Source organism: Malus sylvestris, chromosome 5, assembly GCF_916048215.2.
Source record: "Malus sylvestris chromosome 5, drMalSylv7.2, whole genome shotgun sequence".
In the NCBI taxonomy this organism is placed as follows: Eukaryota; Viridiplantae; Streptophyta; class Magnoliopsida; order Rosales; family Rosaceae; genus Malus; species Malus sylvestris.
The window spans coordinates 40,795,138-40,815,405 of record NC_062264.1 but is presented as its reverse complement, the minus strand read 5'-3'; the positions used below and the strand labels follow the sequence as shown (position 1 = coordinate 40,815,405).

Sequence of the window (20,268 nt, the reverse complement as noted above, 5' to 3'; positions counted from 1 at the left end):
ATCATTATACCGTAACTAAGGAAAGTTAGGTGACCACTTAAGATATTTTTCAGTTGCTTTCAGTGGCGGATCCAGGAATCTTACCCCAAGGGGTCGCAGTGTAAAAGTTCAAATAAAAATTTAGGATGGAAAAACATATTGAAAATGAAATCATAGTACTTTCATTCATAATTCATAATGGAAACAATATTACAAACTATAATTGTCCACGACGAGGTTTCATATTTTGAAAACGAAGCATTATAGCTTCATTTTCAATACAAGCAAAAATATCTCTCTCAATATAAACAAGCAAGCTATCACTCAACCATTGATCTCCCATTTTGTTCCTAAGTGGACCCTTAACAATATTCATGACAGAAAATGTTCTCTCCACTGAAGCAGTTGCAACTGGTAAAACTAAAGACAATGTAATGAGCAAATATACATAATTGAATACTTGATGCATCCTTGTCTCCACCATTTTTTTTTGCAAGATCACCAATCTCTTCCAATTGTGAGAAATCACTACTGGAACACACATAATGAATATAAATCTCAAGTTGATCTTCAAGTGACAAACGATCTTCATCCGAAAAGTCTTGAGGATAAAATTGAGCAAGACGAAGTAACTTTGGTTTATCAAAAGCTACAAATGAATCTTTCGGACTCAAACATGCCATACAAATAAGCAACTCGGTATTTACCTCATTAAAGCGATCCTCTAACTCCGTAATTTGCTCATCAATGACATAAATAAAGAGCTCCACACGATAATGATGACGATTTGTCTTTATTTGAGCATAACGCCTTGACCTCCCTGGAAGTATAAATGCCTCTTCCATGTTAGGAACATCAATATGATGTTTTTCACAAAAAGAAGATACTTCATCAACTAATGCATCGAACCCATTATTCCTCATCCAATATAGCTTTTCCTTGCATGATTTCACTAAAGCCATTGCATTCACAATTTCTTGATCTTTCCTTTGCAATGTTTGTGACAAATCATTTGTGAGTCCCAATATGACTTTCATCAAGAAAAGGTGAAACACAAACTCAAAAATAAGTATCACTCTCATTAACGTATTTGCTTCACCCACACTTTCATTGGGATTATCATCAATAACCATTTGAAGCACATGAACGACGGATAAAAACATAGAAATGATGCTAATCAAGGTACCATAGTGTGAGTTCCATCGTGTGTCACCGGCACGTTTGAGACTTGTTTCTTGATTTAAGCCTCGCCCCGTTATAAGACAATCATTTTCAAAAGTTATCACAAGCTCTTCTTGAAGTTGCCCTCTAAGTGAATCACGCCGCTTACAAGATGCTCCAACATGATTAACCACATTATTAGCCGTTGCAAAAAAAGAGGCAATGTCTATATTATTCTTTGCTACGGCAACAAGAGCTAGTTGAAGTTGATGAGCAAAGCAATGAACATAATATGCACAAGGTTGTTCTCTCAATATCTTTGTTTTAAGGCCATTCAACTCACCTCTCATATTGCTAGCACCATCATAACCTTGTCCTCGTAGCTTGGAAATGCTCAAACCGTAGCGAGAAAACAATGTGTCAATAGCATCCTTTAGTGAACTTGAAGTAGTGTCAGTAACATGTTGGATACCCACAAATCTTTCAATTACATGCCCGTTGTCATCCACATAACGCAACACCATAGCCATTTGCTCTTTCACAGACACATCACGTGCTTCATCCACCAATATTGAAAAGAATCTATCTTTTAGACCATCCATGATAGCATCAAGTGTTTCAAGGGCACATGAATTCACAATTTCTTTTTGAATGGAAGGAGCTAGTAATTTGAGATTCCCCGGAGCATTTTCCATCACAACTTCTCTAACTTTATCATTATTATCTGCAAGGAATTGCAATAACTCCAAGTAATTTCCACTATTGCTTGAAGTGGCACTTTCATCATGGCCACGAAAAGGAAGACATTGTCGCAATAAAAACTTAGTGCACTTGATTGAAGCAATCAAGCATGTGCGATAAGCCTTACGAGCTTGGTCAGAGTGTTTGCTCACTGCCGTTTCAATATGTGTAGCTTGATTCATCAAATTTGTAGCAGCTTCTCTAGCCTTATTATGAACACTCCCAACCGGTCCAACATGCATCTTAAATCTTTCTCTCCCTTTCTTCCAATTCTTAAATCCATATCCAGTGAAAGCTTCACTACCCACTTGTTCAAAATTGGTTTTAAAGAGATAGCAATAGAGACAAAATGCCGCATCTTTAGATACACTATACTCCAACCAATCAAACTCATCAAACCATTGGGGAATGAAGCGTCGATTAATTCCCGACATATTAGTTATTGGGAAATTATGACCTCTAGGTTGACAAGGTCCTTTTTGTAGATATAATCTTCGGACCTCATCTCTCATATTAGCGTCATAATCTATTATTCGAGTTCTTAATCCAGGATCCGCTTGAAGATTACCCAAAACATCATCTAACTGACTTTGTCTTGAACTTGGAGTTCTTGAACTACCGACAGTATTTGAACTATCAACATTATTCGAACTACCCGAACCCGATGATGACTTTCTCTTAAAAAACCGTTCCATAATAATGCTACATATACAAAATATTCAAAATAAATACTCACAATATAAACAAACCATAAACATAATCAAAATAAATATGAATTGGATTTCAATTAAATTAAATATCTCATCTTGCATTCTACATATACAAAATAATGAAAATAAAAACTCACAATATAAACAAACCATCAATATAATCAAAATAAATATGAATTGAATTTCAATTAAATTAAATATATTCTACATATACAAAATATTCAAAATAAATACTCACAATATAAACAAACCATAAACATAATCAAAATAAATATGAATTGGATTTCAATTAAATTAAATATCTCATCTTGCATTCTACATATACAAAATAATGAAAATAAAAAATCACAATATAAACAAACCATCAATATAAACAAACCATCGATAAAAACAAACCAATAAAAACTCACAATATAAACAAACCATCAATAAAAACTCAAAATAAATATGAATTGAATTTCAATTAATTAAATATATTCTACATATACAAAATATTCAAAATAAATACTCACAATATAAACAAAGGGAGGAGATGGAGTTGGAGCCGCCAGCAGGGGAGCAGCAAGGGAGGAGATGGAGTTGAGGGTTTGGGGGCAGCAGCAGCAAGGGAGGAGAGGAGTTAAGGGTTTGGGGGGATTGAGTTAGGGTTGGAGGAAAAGAAATTGGGGCTTTTGATTGTATAGAAGTCGGGTAGGAAGGCTGGGATTGGGGGGGGACACGGTGGGAATTTTTTTTTTTTTTTTTGTTCGGCCTGGCCCAAAACGACGCCGTTTTGGCCAGGTCATTTAAAAAATTTCCTGGGCCAAAACGACGCCGTTTTGCCCGTCTGTTTTGAAAAAAAAGAAGCGCGCGCGAGCGCTGCTTCTTCTTCCTCTTCCTGCCGAGTCTTGGTTTAGGATTTTTGTCGAACAGTTGGCGTGCGAGTCCGACCCCGACGACCCCAGCTCCAAGAGGTCGCATATGGGAGCTTCAAGGTTGTTTCCATGGTTTCCAAGGGGTCGTGCGACCCCGACGACCCCACTGTGGATCCGCCACTGGTTGCTTTTAATCACAATATCTTTTAAGTAGTACTGGGAGGGAATATATGTTAACTTATTTATATTTGTAATGTCGTGTTTTGAGAATCGTGGTCTTGCGGCGGGCCCCCGCGAACTTGGGCCATTTCATGTTTTCTTTGACAGCGTTCAAGCACTTGTGATTTTATTTATTTGTTTATTTCCGAAACACAAATTTTTTCTTTTAACAAACAATGAGTTTAACCTCATAATGAATTAGTAATAATGTGATCCAAATTCAATTTTGACGATAATTGAACTTAAAACCTTTCACTTATAAATAAAGAAAAATAACATTAAACCGGAACACTAAGTGACTGTCCCCTCACACAAATTAAACACTGATATAAACTATTCAGTACGTACACATTGTACATAGTTCACATTCATGCTTCGCATTTTCTTCCCTTGAAGTACCTAAAAATGCCACTAGCCTTGACTTTAATCTATTAATCATTTAGAACATTGGGTATAAAGAGGTTTTTGGCTTCAATTCTAAAACATGATTATGAATATCGTTTGTATTTAAAAAAAAATGAAATTGAATAAATCAAAGAAAACTAAATGACCGAAACAAGAGCATTGCATAAGGATAAGACAGAAAATGTGAAAATCATTACTCACACTCAAAAAATATTTATTTAAGAGTAATGCTAGGAAAACTAAATTTAAAGACTAAATTTTGGAAACTAAAGGACATGCAATGATTGATTTATTACTTAAGCATTGATAGACGTGTTCATTTCTATTGGTGACACATCATTTAATTTGCAAACTTAGTCTCCTTAGCATTACTCTTTATTTAAAGAAACTGCAAAAATTTCATCCTACAATCCAAATTTCATACTAAAATGACATTTGTTCATTGTCAATATCAAGTTATTAATGTTCTTATCTAAACCGGTTTAATCGTGACTCGTGTCGTTCTTGTACAGACCTATTTAATAAACAAGCCATGTCGAAACATTTCATTTATCGGACAACTTAAGCCTAGCATGATCCATGGTAAAACTCTGTTCAGTTTCGGGCATATTATTAGAATAAATTTAATTTAAATGATTAAATAGTTGAAAATACGAGGTTAAACGTTGGGGTTTTGCCCTACCATTGGAGATGGTCTCGATGGGGCCTATTGTTATCAACAATGCAAATAACCGAAGCCCAAATTTCTAGTATTAACACAGGGAAAAAACCCACTGTGGTACCTGAATTACTAAATTATGACCCAACATAATTCACAGCCCAAAATCATACCGAACCGGAACCGGATCTCAAACAAAAAACCGGAAAGAAAGGCGAGAGGCCTGAGCTCCTGCGCAGAAGCGGCAGCAGATAGCAGCAAAATCAATGGCGTCGTCGTCAGCTCTTCGAGAGCTTCAGCGCGAATTGGAGGCCAAAGCTAACGATCTCAGCAAAATCCAAAAGGGCAAGTCATATATACATATATGTGTGTATACAGCTGCACTTGAATCTGTAAAACCCTAACGTAGCATTTTTGCTCCTTCAGATATTTCAAAGAATCACCAAGTGAGGAAGAAGTACACCATCCAGCTCGGCGAGAACGAGCTCGTCCTCAAGGTCTTCTTCTTTCTCGATTGCGATTTCTCTATTTTCTGTTTGGTTACCGGGAAAACGAACTCAGCTAGCCCCAAATTCCATTGAAATAACAGTTTTCTCATGACTTTTCAAGTGATTTTTATCCCGAATTGATTACCGATATCTGAAATGTGTGAACTTTTCCTTTAATTCGAAGCAAATGGATTTTGTTGGGTTTTCGTAAGCTCGTGGTTATTGTTTAGTGGTTTAATTTTTGATCTAATGATGAGGTGACTGCTTGTGTTTATAGGAATTGGATCTTCTTAGCGAAGACGCCAATGTGTTCAAGTTGATCGGTCCGGTTCTTGTGAAGCAGGATTTGGCAGAGGCTAGGGCCAATGTGCGAAAGAGAATCGAATACATCTCCGCTGAATTGTATGCTTCTCTGTTTCGTTTATTTATGTATTTGTATTAGGGTTTATATTCTATCGTTGCAATTTTTTTCGCGGTTTAGGTTATCATTTTAGATATAAAGTTCGGGACTATCGTGTTAGGTTTGTTAAATTATCCTCAAAACCAATCATTTCAATGATGAGGCTTAGTAACAGAGTGTACTAGTCAAGAAAACTTGTAAGATGAAATGCACAAAAAATGTGATTTAACATGGATTTTGTGAACGATTTTCGAATTGTATGACAAAGGTGAGAGTTACGACCTCAACAAACAAATTTCATCTTTAAGGGTTATTTTCTTCCCACCAGATGGGGAAGTACCGGGGTTCAATAGCATAGAGAAAAATGTAGGGCTGCATTCTCAATCACCATATCCGTAAAAAACACTGTTTTTGTACTTTGTAGCAATTGGTTTTCTCACCATAAAACAAGACACTGAGTTTTCACAAAATGATGTCTCTGGGTCTGTGTTCATTGGAACAAGTAATTTCCAAATTCTTGGGGAAGGATGGGCATTATTTAATAAGAGGATGTTCAATGTATTCAGCCCCATTGTCTTCGTATGAGTAACTGTGGGCTGAAGTCGTATCCAAAGAAACATTATTATTTGGGTAAATTGCAAAAAAGGTAGAGGAATGACTAATGTTCTGTGACGCTGTGCATTCTGTTCGTAGGCTTATCATGAGAAACCTGTCTGGGAATTATTAGATGGATCTTGGACCGGTAATCTGTTACATTTTCTGGTTTGCAATTTACCTTGTAATGGTACATGTGTGGCTAGGATATATGTTTTCACAACTTTGCATTTGGGTGTTTATATGGAAAACTGTGTACAGTTTCTCCTATTTCTTCATACCATTGTCTTTATTACCATCATACTCATGTTTAATTTGTTGCAAAACTATATTTATTATGCGCAACAGGAAACGGCTGGATGCTACCCTTCAAGATTTGGAAGAGAAGCAAAATAGCAAGAAAGAGACGGTTTGTATTCTTCCTTTTTCCGTGCACCTGCTCTCTTATAATGCCGGAGTTGTTCATATTGTCCCTGGTCTTGATTCAGTCTTGATAATATATTTATAGCATTTGAAGAATTTATTAGAGCTATACACGTTTAACTGTAGCGTCTTGTAAGTACCAATGTTATGACAAAAACACCAAGTCATCAACACGGAAATGATATCAATATTTAGTAACTAATATATAACTAGACTAGACAATTTTCTTTTCTTGAGATAACATACTTCAGGAAGAATACAATAGAATTGTTGCGTTGGTTTTGTGCCGCGACTTTTACCTTCTCACGATGAACTTGAATAGGGCATACTCTGCAAGGGGTCATAACTACATAATTTTACCATTTTAACCAATCTCGGTATATGACTCAATACTAATTGTTTCCGGTGGATATGCTGTTTTGCAGATTTTAAAATTACAACAGAGGGCTCAAGCACTCCAGGCCGGAAAAGCGAAGGCATAATCTGTTTCCGTGGTTGTGTTCTCTTGGTGAGAAGTAATGTATTGTACGAGTTTCTGTTGACGATTGGATGTAGTTTTTTTCCGTTCTTGTTTGCTCAACGGTACAGTGCCGATTGGAAATGGTTTTTGTCACTCTGGTTGTGGTACGATGTTAGCGTACTTTGTTCTCGTTTGGTTTATCCGTATCACATGTACCTTTGGCATTTAGTTTTCCCTTCGGTATGATTGTAAACCCTTGAAGAATGAAAGCACAAGAATTTCTAATGAAGAATGAAAGCACAAGAATTTCTAATATATTTGGTTTAGCGTTTAGGGTTTCTGGTAGATTGTGGATTGGAACTACAAATTGAAATAAGAATTCATTAACTGGAAACTTATTTGGTAATTATTGTTAATTTTCAGTTTTAAAAAATAAAAACAAAAAATGAAAATTAAAAACAAAATTATTATCCAACGGTGTTTAGACTTCGTTTATGAAGTACACGTCAATTATTTCATATATATATATATAGCCAACAATTTGGGGTTCGAGAGATTATTAGGGTAGAAAATCATTCTTTGAAATAGGGTTTCAGCACAACAATTGAAATTGGATGGATTTTAGTGTCTAGAATCTAGAGATCAAAAAAATTTGATGCAAGCAAAATGGATGTATGTCTGATGAGTGTGCATGCGCAAAACATCACATGCAAGCATTTTTTTTTTCAAAGAGGCATCCTTTGCCCTTATAATTGCATATGCTGTATAGGACTAGCATTTCCATGGTTGTTTTTTTTTTTCTGCTACCACAACCCATCCATGGACTTAGGACCCAAGAGATCATTCCAAAGACTTGAATTTGGCAAGAGAATGTTATGCAAGCTCCAATTCAGTCATTTTTAAATCGAGCATTTTCATGAACTTTTTAAGAAACTTTGAAGTAACATAAGGTTGGGTGTGTTGCTGCTATGTTAATAAAGAAAGGGGTGTACTATCCACACACCCCTTTTTACTTCTCACATACCCTTGTTAATTTATGTCCGTTGATCTTCTTCAATTCATCCGATCCGATAACCGAAAACCAAAAAGGTGTGGGAGAAGTAAAAATGGGTGTGTGGATATCACACCCCTAAACAAATTGGACCTATTTCGAATAAAAAAGGTGCAAGACATGTCACCCGCTAGTTCGTGGTTAAGGTTGAGCAATGTTTTTTTGCACCAAGAATCAAGTTTGATGTCTTTGCAGTACTAATCAAAAGTCCTTGCACTGTTGTTTTGGGGAGCATACAGATGACATAGAGAAATAAATACAATATAATATAAAAAGTATGAAATTTAATCCAAAGAAGAAGCAAACAAACAAAATATCCGTAAATCAAGTCATATCTTAGTTGGAGGATTAAAAACTTCAAAATCACCATCCATCAATAAAAAAAACTTGTTTTCTCTATCAGAGCCATTAGGATTTTAGTCGGAATGAACGTAGGATAAACAAAAAGTGCTAGGGTTTAGTTATAGTATGTGGGTCTATTAATAAATTTGATTTTTATTATTAATTTTATTTTGTACTTAATAATAATTATGCAATATGGTAAAATAGATAATTAATATTTAAAATTTAAATTGGGTGTAGAAAAATATTAGATAAGTTTAAATAAAATTTCCCGAACACGTCAATTATTTCATATATATAGCCAACAATTTGGGTTCCGAGAGATTATTAGGGTAGAAAATCTTTCTTTGAAATAGGGTTTCAGCACAACCATTGGAATTGGATGGGTTTTAATGTCTAAAATCTAGAGATCAAAAAATTTGAACCACACAAATTGAAACTGAAGCCTAAAGTCCGGACTGGCTCCAATTTTTACAGCACTAGCTGGGGAGCAGGTGATAGCCTATGATTGATGCATTTTGTGCCGCAGAAGAAGTTTCGAGAAAATGAAATAAGACTACGGCGAGTCACTTCTGTCCCCATAATTTATTCAAGAAGACAAAACCTGCCGTATGTGATTCACGAGGTCTCGTCATAAAATCATTTTGAAAAGGAGTGCATTGAAGGATTAGTTTACCCGCGAGGATATTCTTCGAATTATCTTTATGAGGATCTTGATTCTTAAACTGTGTTCTTTTATGATATATTGTGTGATCAGTTTTTATTATATACTATTTATATTTTATTTAAAATAAAAACATTTAAAATAATTTTTAACCGTACGATATACGATAAACAGATACAATTTGAAGATACCCAAAATCCTCATTCTTAGTTTACTTAGGAGTGGAGCAAAAGAGGAAAAATGATTGTATTTTAGCTTTTGCCCTGGTGTACTTCCAGTTTAACAAAGAAAAAAAAAGAGGAAAAAGGAAATGTCATGACTCCTGGGAGACTTATTGAAATAAATTGGCTTATTTTTAGTTATACTTTTTAAAATTCAATTTAATCTCATTTTATTATCTGAAATTAAAAATTCATTATTTTATTTTATAAAATTCAAAGTTCACTTCATTCTGCCCCTTAAAACTCGATTTTGATCATATTTTGCCCCTTGAAACTTGAAACTCATCTTTGTAAAACTAAATATTCGCTCTACGTTGCCTTAAATCTGTTAAATTCTTATGCAGATTTGACTTGGATGAGCTAGGCCAATCATTTTTTGTTTTCATCCCTTCAATTTTTTTAAAGTTAATATTATCTAATTGTTAAATGTTAACGCATAAGAGATTTATAATCAAATTTATTGTGCATGTGGCATAATCTTATTGGGTGTTGGGTCTCACATATATTTTAAGAGGCGATCTATAAATAACAGGGCGAAAAGAGAGTCCACAAGTCAAAGTGGAACAAATTTTGAGTTTTAGGGAGTAAAGTAGTGATTTTTAAGTTACAAGAACAAAGTGAGATCAAAATGAAGTTTTGGGGAGCATAGCTAGAAATAAGCCAAATAAGTTTTTGAAAACCTCTTACTTATTTTAACGGTGACAGACTTCTTTACCCAGAAATTCATTATGCATTAGTCTCTTGTTTTAAATTATTTTATTTATTAACCGATGCAATTTCACAATTTATACCTTTTATTGCATTAACATTTGTGTTGACGCTAGTTGTGCGTGAAGATAAGAAAATGAATTAGGATTAGGATAAATTAACAGTTTGATTCCTTAAACCAAGTAATAAAAAAAACGTCGTCATTAGTAATAGATGTTAAATTTGACAATTGCAAAAGTGTATCATGACTTTTTAGAAGTGTCAGAAATAGAAAAACAGACCAAAATGGAGGCAGTATATATAATTTCCATGCCACAATGATCACATTCAAGATATCAGAATTGGCCATTTTCAATCATGCTCAAGTTTAACGTGAATCTTATGGGTACGTCTAGACCTAGCCCAAGTCCCAACCCCCATGTTCATTCATGCACATAGTCCCAAACCCAAACAAATTAGCATGATGATAGTAATGTTCAACATGGTTTTATGTAGAGCGCACACACTCTCTCTCTCTCTCTCCCCAAGTCTCGAGGAATATGCAGGGAGTATGAGTCGCACTGCACTGTCTCGTTTGGGAAGGTTTGCCAATCTTGTCAAAGATGCTCGACCACCACGACGTACGGCACGCATGCTTCTGATAAGCGACAAGACTGCGTTTTTTTCATGACGCATATACACGATGGAAACCCACTATATCTAGCCGATGAATTACATGTATGTTGGTAAATAAGGTTTAGGGTTTAGGAATGCATTCTTTAGGGTTTTTTTTCCCTTCTTGATATACACTTTAGGGTTTTTTTTTTTAGTCAACAGTTGTTTAGGGTTTCCTTCGTGAAACCAGTTATTTGAGGAATGAAACATTCATGTCCATCATAGGATAATAACGTTTTTTCTTATTTTTAAAGGAACCAGCTAGTGACTTCACTACGGCAGTTCACCTTTCCAGGAGAACGTTTTTCATTCCCATGTTTCGAAATGGTACCATAAAATACATTTTATTACCATTATCATGTTTGGTTAATGTAGTAATAGGAATTAAAATTTCTTGAATATTTCAATAATAGGATAAGATTGAGGGACTATCATTTTGACAAATATTTTTACACTCTTTTTTGGTCATTAGTTTTACATCCAAGGGTCTTTGCTAAGAGTAATGTAAAGGCTTTTGAACATTAAGTGACGTGGACTTAATATTATAAATAGAAATAAAACTAAAAGGAATAAATATTGGAAGAAGAAAGAAGAAGAATGAACCGTAAGCGTTCGAACTTCAAAGTGAGAGGGAGGGCAAGAGACCTGAAACCTCCATTGCTTTGCCGCATATAGGTCTTCTCTTAGTTTTTTTTGTTTCGTCTTTTTCTGTAAAAAAAAAAAACCTTCCTGATCTCCTTACTCTAGAATCCCAAGTGTTGTTGTTACTATTAATGGGGAGATGAGGAAAATAATTTGTTTTCCACACCCTACTTAATCACTCAAGGATACAACGAATGAAGAATTAGGGTTTCAGGTTTAGTTTTGTTTATCAAATAAAAAGATCCAAAAGATCAAGTGATAGCTTGATGTGCTTTGTGTGCTTTTTAATTTTATATCAATACAATCAAATCAACATGTGCCATGTAGCAAAGGCGCAGGACTTTCAACGTTGTTTTGATTTTTTTTCTTCTTTCGATTCTTATTCATTTAACATAATTGTTTTTATTAATTATTATTCATGTCATCATCCACGTCACTTTAGGTTTAAAAATCTCAACTTTAGTCTTAATCAAGACCATTAGATGTTATAAAATCTAAGAGTAAACTGCCGATTTGCCCCCTAAACTATCACCCAACTTTCGATTTGCCCCCTGAACTTTTTAATTGGAAAATTAAGGACTTAAACTAATTTTTTTGGCCGATTTGCCCCCTGCTGTTAATTTTTCATTCATTCCATCCAAATTTCTGTTAAATGGAAGCATATGCACAACATGTGTAGGTAGTTCGGTCACTTCATTCTTTAAAATAATTGAAAACCTTAGATTTCTAAAATATAAACCTATGCAAATATGTGTGTTTCTATAGCTTTTCTGTCTGAATGTCTAGTGAAATGACGCTTTTGTCCACAAATGAGAGTTACGTGGTTTGCACATGATAAGAGTTAACGTTAATTTGGATGAAATCTATGAAAAACTAATGGTAGGGGGGAAATCGGCCAAAAAAATTAGTTTAAGTTCTTAATTTTCCAATCAAAAAGTTCAGGGGGCAAATCGAAAGTTGGGTGATAGTTCAGGGGGCAAATCGTCAGTTTACTCTAAAATCTAATGACTAAAAAAGAGTGTACAAATATGTGTGGAAGTATTTGTCCCTTGTCCTATTCCTTCAATAACATCCTTCTTAAAATAAAATATCAACAAAAGTATAAAACAAAATTGCAGTATTGCAATGAATGTTTTCCCAAGTGAAGGGAAAAGCAAACCGAAATTAAGCTTTTAAACTCACCCCTTCATTTGACTATCATAACCATGAACCAGGATTAGCAGTCCCATAATTGTACTTGCCAAACATTAGAATATAATTTCAAACCCATTCCCGATCGAGTCTCTAGCCAATCCGCGAACCAAAAGGGAAAACCTCCAAGGATTCAATGTAACAAAGAATATGACTGATGATTGTTAGATGCATGGTGCTTGGTAAGACTGAAACAAAGCAAGCAGCTGCTAACCTGCTAGGGTGATATGCGTACGTACTGACATGACAGATTGTCCATCCTTAAGGGCACTAACAAAGGTTCTAGTTTCTTCTCAACTAATTCGATGGGGATTAGTGCGCGCGCGCACACACGCATATGTATGTTTATGTGTATATGGAGCAGGTGCAGAAGCACTTCAGTATTATTCTTTTATCTGCATTCTGCATCGTCAAAATTAGAGTAAGTCCGGAGAATTGCTGTCACTTGACAAGATGATGTTTTGGTAATAATGTCATGAAATATGAAGGGCGGCCAGTGGTAATACTAATACTTGTTAGCTAGCTATAGCTAGTGAAAACATGCAATAAGGTTTATGATTATTCTTTGAATAAATTCGTAAAAGGTGTGTAAAATGACCAAGAAATGAAATGATTTATCTTTGCCACATGAGATTTGAATAGAGGGCATAATTTAACCGAGTGAAAGACTTGATTCTGCTAGATCAAATGGTTGTATATTGTTATTTTTTTATACAAATAGTCGTTTAAAAGTACTTTCCAAATGAAATTTAAGTTTACTTTTGATTAATTAATTACTTTTAGGTAATTATGATCAGTTTATACAATGTCATTCACGAGTAATGCAGAACAAATCAAGAAAGTCCTAAGGGGGCGTTTGTTTGCTCTCACTAACTGTCACTAGACTAGACTGGACTAACTATTAGTCCAGTCTAGTGTTTGTTATCATCCAGGACTAGTGTTAATGAGACTAGCCCGGACTCGCCTACACTAAAGGTTCTTAGCGAGAGTCCCCAAAAACCATGGGACTAGCTAAGACCTATTCCTGCAATCTATTTCACTCTCTCTTTCCTCTCTCCTCGCCCTGAACTCAAACCCAAAATCAGGCAGATTCGTCACTCAATGCGCCGCGCATCTCGTGTTTATCATCGATCTTGCAGTCGAGAGGCAACAATTCTCCTCTGCTCAGATCCTCGGCTTGCTCGACCTCCGCTCGACCGCGCCTTCATCTGCCACGACACCGTCGCCAAATTCCATGACGCCCACCAAAACCCAGATACAGATCTGCAAAAACCCAGAAAACAAAAATCAATTACAAAACCCATATTACATTCTTCAAAAATGCTTTAGCTGTGAAAAGGGTGGAGTTTGATGATAATAGTGAAAAGGAATGGAGTTTGATGGTCTGCAATTTCAACATCCAAAAGATGACTTTTTCTAATAATAGTGAAAATGAATGGAGTTTGATGATGAAGGGGAAAGTAGAGTGAGAGTGAGAGGGAGTTGGAGGGGCAGGAGAAAAAGATGGAGAGCTTTCGGGAGTGGGAGAGTTTTCTAGAAAAGGGCAAAAAAAGAAAAAGAAAAAAATGTAAATGATAAAATTTAATTATTATTTTTATTATTTTAGTTATTTAGTTCGATACTGCACCAAACGCTTCACTAAGTTAATCTAGATTAGTCTAGTCTGAGCCAGTCAAACTTAGTCCATGCAGCTAGTCCAGTTTGAGACAGTCCGGTGCAACAAATGCACCTTAAATGTATTCAGTTTTTTGGCCAGTTATTTGGTCATCTGGTCTAATTTTAACACATCATCAACCCTCGCATGCATTATTCTCTGCAAACGAACACAGAAACAAATGGTAAAAATATATAGCAGCAGCGCCACACTACTAGAAAAACTGGGTATAATACATGATTCGATCCGTGTCCACTGACTACCAATATACCCAAACGATCGAACCTGTGGCTTTTACGGTGAGTGAGACCAGTCAACTTTCCCCAACCCATCTTTCACCCAAATATCGCGATTCACTGAAGATATTGAGATGCTAATATAGTTGATTGCTTTGTTTTGGTTTCGTCTACACCTGCTGGAAAACTGGCTTACTCAACTATATAACAACTCCGCCAAAGCATCTTCTGTATGTAAAATGTCAACTTCAATTCCTTAGTTAACAAAGCATGCATATATGCGTAGTTCTCAAACTTAAAAAAAGCGCAATTTCAAAATCTAAACTCAAAATGCCATTCCAAAGCTCTCCGGGCGGCTGCCAAAAACATTCCCTTTTAATACACATATCCACTCAAACATGCCATTTTCTTCCCTTCTATCTATTGAGCTTCCAAATCATGTACATTCGGCACTATCCCATTACGGTTTTATATTATCCTCAGTAACTAGTATATATATATATGGGGGCGGATCCATGAAATCACTTTTTTTACATAATTTTTGACACACGCTTTTGTGGAGCTTACTCTGTAATGTATTTTAACGATCCGAACCATCTCACTCTATAATGTATTTTAACAATCCGAACCATCTATCACTTAGAACATCATTCATAAATCATCATTGCAAAAAATTAGACAAATCCAAAACTATTAAAACATTCATTTGTAGTGAAGAAAATTTACGAATACAATTCTACAAAGAAACCCTTTAATCCAACGGTGATCATATGGTATTTTAAATTTGGATGATTTTTGGTATACATAATCATAAGATCTTTGGGTGAAAAGACATAAACGATTTGAATCATTTCGAAAAGTATTTGAAATGAGTGCGATAAAAATGTGGACCATGAAATGATAAGGTTCTCTCACTAGAGATCAATTTAGTTGAGTGACAAAGAAGCCACGCTTAAAAGGGTACGTACAATATGCAACTTGAACTGGCCGTGATCATGCATATTGTACGTACTAAATATTGATCAGTTTGCTGCTGTTTGGTCCCCGATAGCGTCCTGATTAATTATTAATTAATTAGTTAATGGGATGCGATGGCCAATCACTTTAAGTGGTGAGGAACATATTCTACATCATTTTCACTACAAGATGCTAGTAGCTGCCAACAAACTCCAAAGGCGGCGCTGAGGGAGAGCGAAAAGTGCAATCGCACAGAGTTTTCAAAATTTTTTTGTATATGATATTTATATGTAATAATGTTAAATATTAAAAAAATGCTTTTATTAGCACTTTAAAATCTTATAGTGAACTTTTATAAGTGTAATTTTTGTTTTATTTCTAAATATAAAAATTTGGAATGCACAATAAGATATTAGGAGTGTTAATAACAACACCTTAAAAACGATTTTCTTTTCAATTTTATTAATTATATAATAATGCTATATATTCAAGTAAAACTCTAAAGTTAGAGTTTTTGAAGTTTTTTTTTTCTTTATTTGATTGCTTAAGATTGAACTGTTTTTTATTATTTAGTGAAGATTATGTTTATAACTCTTTTTACTTATTTAATGACACTTGTAAACTTACAATCAGTGAATCCTAAAGGTTGTTTTGATTTAAGTTATTATTTTCTAGTACCAATATATTGTCATATTTTAAAATATATATATCTCTTAAAAAGAGGTCCTTTTATAAATTTCGCATAAAGTTCCCGAAATCTCAGAAACGGCCCTGACAAACTCTACAACTCTTCATTCCATGCATGTATGTACAAGATGCTAGTAACTGCCAACAAACTCTACAACTCTTCATTACATGCATGCATGCATACATACATATCTATTCATGGAACTAATCATTTAGTTTTGGGATATAGCAATCCTCTATGTACAACTCTATCCCCCTACCTAGTTAGTTGACTGCACGATAAAGCTAATGTGATCAATGCGGGGGATTCAATGAAGTTGACAAGCAATATTGAGAAGAGAAGAGTGAAACACAGAATTTCAAGTGAAAAGCGAAATGTTCTTAATTATTTGAATTACAAGTTACTAAAATAAATATTACACGTTTGAAATTGAAAAAGAAGTTTACTTTTAAGATATGTGGTAAGAAAAAAAATAATATAATGGAGGATATATGATTATATAAGATGGAAAGATAACAAGTTAATTAGGTTGAAAGAGGAGAAATTACTATTGTTTGACAACCTTTGGTCTCGTTTACTTAGATTTTTGCGTAATGATGACTACTAAATATTCGGTATTCTTAGGTAGTACACCAAAAAGTAACTAAATTGGGGATGAGTTTGGGAGGGGTATCATGAACCTTTGATAGGGAGTGACATCTGACCCAAATTTGGAAAGACATGCTCCATGAATTAAGAAAGCTAGGGTTATGACCCTATGAATTAGGATCTCGCTTTTATTCTCCAAACTAAAGCAAAAGGCTAGCTATTCTTTTCTTAAAAGTGCCTTAAGATTATCTCCGACTATAAGGGTGCAAAAGTCCAAAATTTTGCAACGTACTTTTAACTGTTTATCTATACGTATAAGGTTAATCAGTTTTTTCCTCTACGGGTAAAAGACCTATAGTTCCAACCCCCGAAATACACCTATTGAAGAAAAAATGGACTCAAAATTCGATTTTTTTCCGCATGCCTGAGTTGATGATGGTTTTTTGTTTAAAGTGCATAAAGAAAGGAACTTGATCCGTTCCGTAGGCATCTTAAACTAATTAATTCATTTAATAATTTCTGGGCAACTTACGATATTACAACTCTATGCAATGCAAACAAAACCAGAAATTATTCCTTTCAAAAGTTCCAAACATTTAGGTATTTGATCTAATCAATCTACATTGGTGTTCTAGCCATCATGCATGCATGACCATTTTCAAGACAGCAATCATATCCACAATCTACAGAATTGAAGACTTAGATTCTCCTTAAATGTAGATGACGGTGATGGCTAGCTGCTAATTATGATTTGGACGATCCACACACAGCAACTTCAACGGAGGGGTGATCATTAAATAAATATAATCTCAACTGTATATTTCTTGTTTAATGATTAAAATTTATAGTCTGACAATATAATGTTGAGTAATGTGAAAAAGTATTCATTGAGCATTTTACGAAAATAAATAACAATTTATATTAAATAGTTTCACTTCTAATTGCACTGAGATATTTTGTGATAAAATCTCAAACCTATTCGATTACACATGTAGTTGAGGAATAAGTAAACCGATAATACGTCTCTCTAAAATCTTAACATGATGGAGCAGGTTATTTACATGGACCCTAACTACTGAACTTATTTAATTCTTTAGTATATGGTATTCACGTGGTAGCGCTAAAATTAAATAATTGATGTGGAACTTAACTATTGTGCCTACTTGTAAGTCTCTGAAATCTTAACACATAAAGTGTGTAAATTGTAAGACAAATACTCTTCGCAACACAACAATTTGTTTGTATAAACATCATAACCAACATTCAGCACTATTAGTTAATTAGCACATTAATTAGGCACCTAATCAGGAGTAATGCTGGAAAGTTCAACAACCCTACTTTTCAAGGAGATGACCCTTCCTTTTAACATGTGCATTTTGGACCACCTTAATTTGCCCACCATTTTGGCCATTGCCCATGGCCTCCCAACCATCACGGGAATACCAACTTCTTTCTCTTCTTTTGCTTTCTTTTTATTTATTTCATCTATTTATTCAACTCCAAGTGCTTCATGGTCCATGAAGCATGCATGTGTGGTACCAAAAAAGTTCAAACTTGTTATGTGATATGGTCACATGACACTTTTAATTTCTTCATTTAGCATGCATAAACCACCTAAAAGTAATGCATCAATAATTTAACTATTGCTTCTATTTTGTTACAATAGAAGAAAACCGAACCCTTAACTTAGTTAAATTCTAACTTATTTTCCTGCCCTAGAGCTTAATCTAATATATAATTATATTTTATATGTGATATGGTCACATGGCACTTTTAGCTTCTTCATTTGGCATGCATAAACCACCCAGAAGTATTGCATCATTAGTTTAACTATTGCTTCTATTTTATTACAGTAAAAGAAAACCGAACCCTTAATCAAGTTGAATTCTAACTTATTTTCCTAGTCTCATCGTTTGAGTTAACCCTAGAGTTTACTCTGATATATAAAGTTACTTGGGTGTTAGGATTGTCTTCCTTAACTTTATCACACCTCACATGGTGTTTTGAAAATTTTGGCACAAACCACCTAAATAAGCGTACATGTATACATACAAACCCGCTGTCCTTTTCAATAAGGCTTTCCCAAGAAATAAGGATGTCCAATGAGGAGAGAGAGTCCTATAATTGCAGATGAAAATTGCTCGACATAGTCACTAACAATGGAAAAGGATCCGGCGATGATCATTTTCCTGAGAATCTTGGGGATTCCGTGATAGTGACTATTCATTATATATCGTGCGGTTAAAAATTATTTCAAAATTTAAAATTTAAAATTAAATATAAATAGTACATAACGCAAAACTAACCATATGATGTACGATGAACGGTCACGATCACAGAATCCCCAGGAAACAGATCCGGCGAGAATCCTTTTCCACTAACAATGGAAGAGTTGTAGGGTTTCTGCCTAATCATGCCCAAACACGCATGCGGTGCACGTGCCTTGACGTTGACACTACCCTTTAAACCCTCTGCAAGGTTTGGCTTAGTACTGCAAACACACCAGGTGGGCTTTCATGCCTACTAATCACATCAGCATTAACCCAATGACACGGATTATACTCGTTGTGTATTTGTCTAATTATCGCTGAATTGTTTGCTTAAGCTGGTGATTAAAGGTCATCTTTAGGGAAGTAATGACGTACACAACACTTAGAAAATGAGAAACGATTTTCCAATGAAACATTCCAATCTTTCATATTCCGTTCTATAGTTATTATGTCGTAGCAAATCCAACTTGTTCTTAACATTTTGATGAACTTAATTTTCTTAATTTTCTGAGGATATGCTCCACCATCCATCATAATGTAATAACTATTATTATTACCACTTACACCACCATATTGTCACCATGCCTTTACCATGACCATTTCCTCCATCCACACCGCCACTACTGTCAGTGTCCTTGCCATGAGCGTCATCGTCATTCCTACTATGACCACCATCAACACCACCATCACCATGATTGCCACCTTTGCCACCATCATCACCACCCTATTACTGCCACCATCCTTACTCCTCTACCACCCAAACATCGCCCCCGCCACCACAATCACCACCTTTGCTGTTATCACAGTCACCAAAACCATCAATTTTGACGTCATCATCTTTGCCAAAAATCATTATGTGACACTTCCACCTCCATCTTTCCCACCACCACAACTTCAATAAATGAAAACTAAAAAAAAAATTAAACAATCCACAAAATTCTAACATAATTTAGTCTCTAAAATTATGCATAATTCTATCATTTAACTCTTTTACCTTCCCCAAAAGTACATCATTAAAAGTTTATGGAGTTCTATGGAGTTTATAATAATCAATAAAAATATACTAAATCCATGAATGTTTATCACCTCAAAAATTCAGGAAAAAAGTCTGTATAATTCTTAAAACACCACACCCCCTAGCTTTGGAAAAGCGATGAGGGCTAATTAGAGGAATAATTTTTTTTGAAAAATATGTTCGATTTTGTTGTTGACAACCAGTCACGCTTTCCAGGATAAAAACAAAGCCAACATCCCATATGCCACATCGGGAATCAAATGTCATGCAGTAACATTTCATGGAGCCAGCAAAT

The 20,268-nt window shown here is 34.9% G+C and overlaps 1 protein-coding gene across 1 annotated transcript; it reads left to right on the top strand.

Moving 5' to 3' along the window:
- Nucleotides 1-4,895: 4,895 nt before the first annotated feature.
- LOC126621127 (prefoldin subunit 6) lies at nt 4,896-7,384 on the top strand. The gene is made up of 5 exons (XM_050289511.1): nt 4,896-5,072; nt 5,154-5,224; nt 5,493-5,617; nt 6,558-6,618; nt 7,058-7,384. Exons 1-5 carry the CDS (start codon nt 4,994-4,996, stop codon nt 7,112-7,114), a joined length of 393 nt encoding a protein of 130 aa, XP_050145468.1. The 5' UTR covers nt 4,896-4,993; the 3' UTR covers nt 7,115-7,384.
- The last annotated feature ends 12,884 nt before the right edge of the window (nt 7,385-20,268 follow it).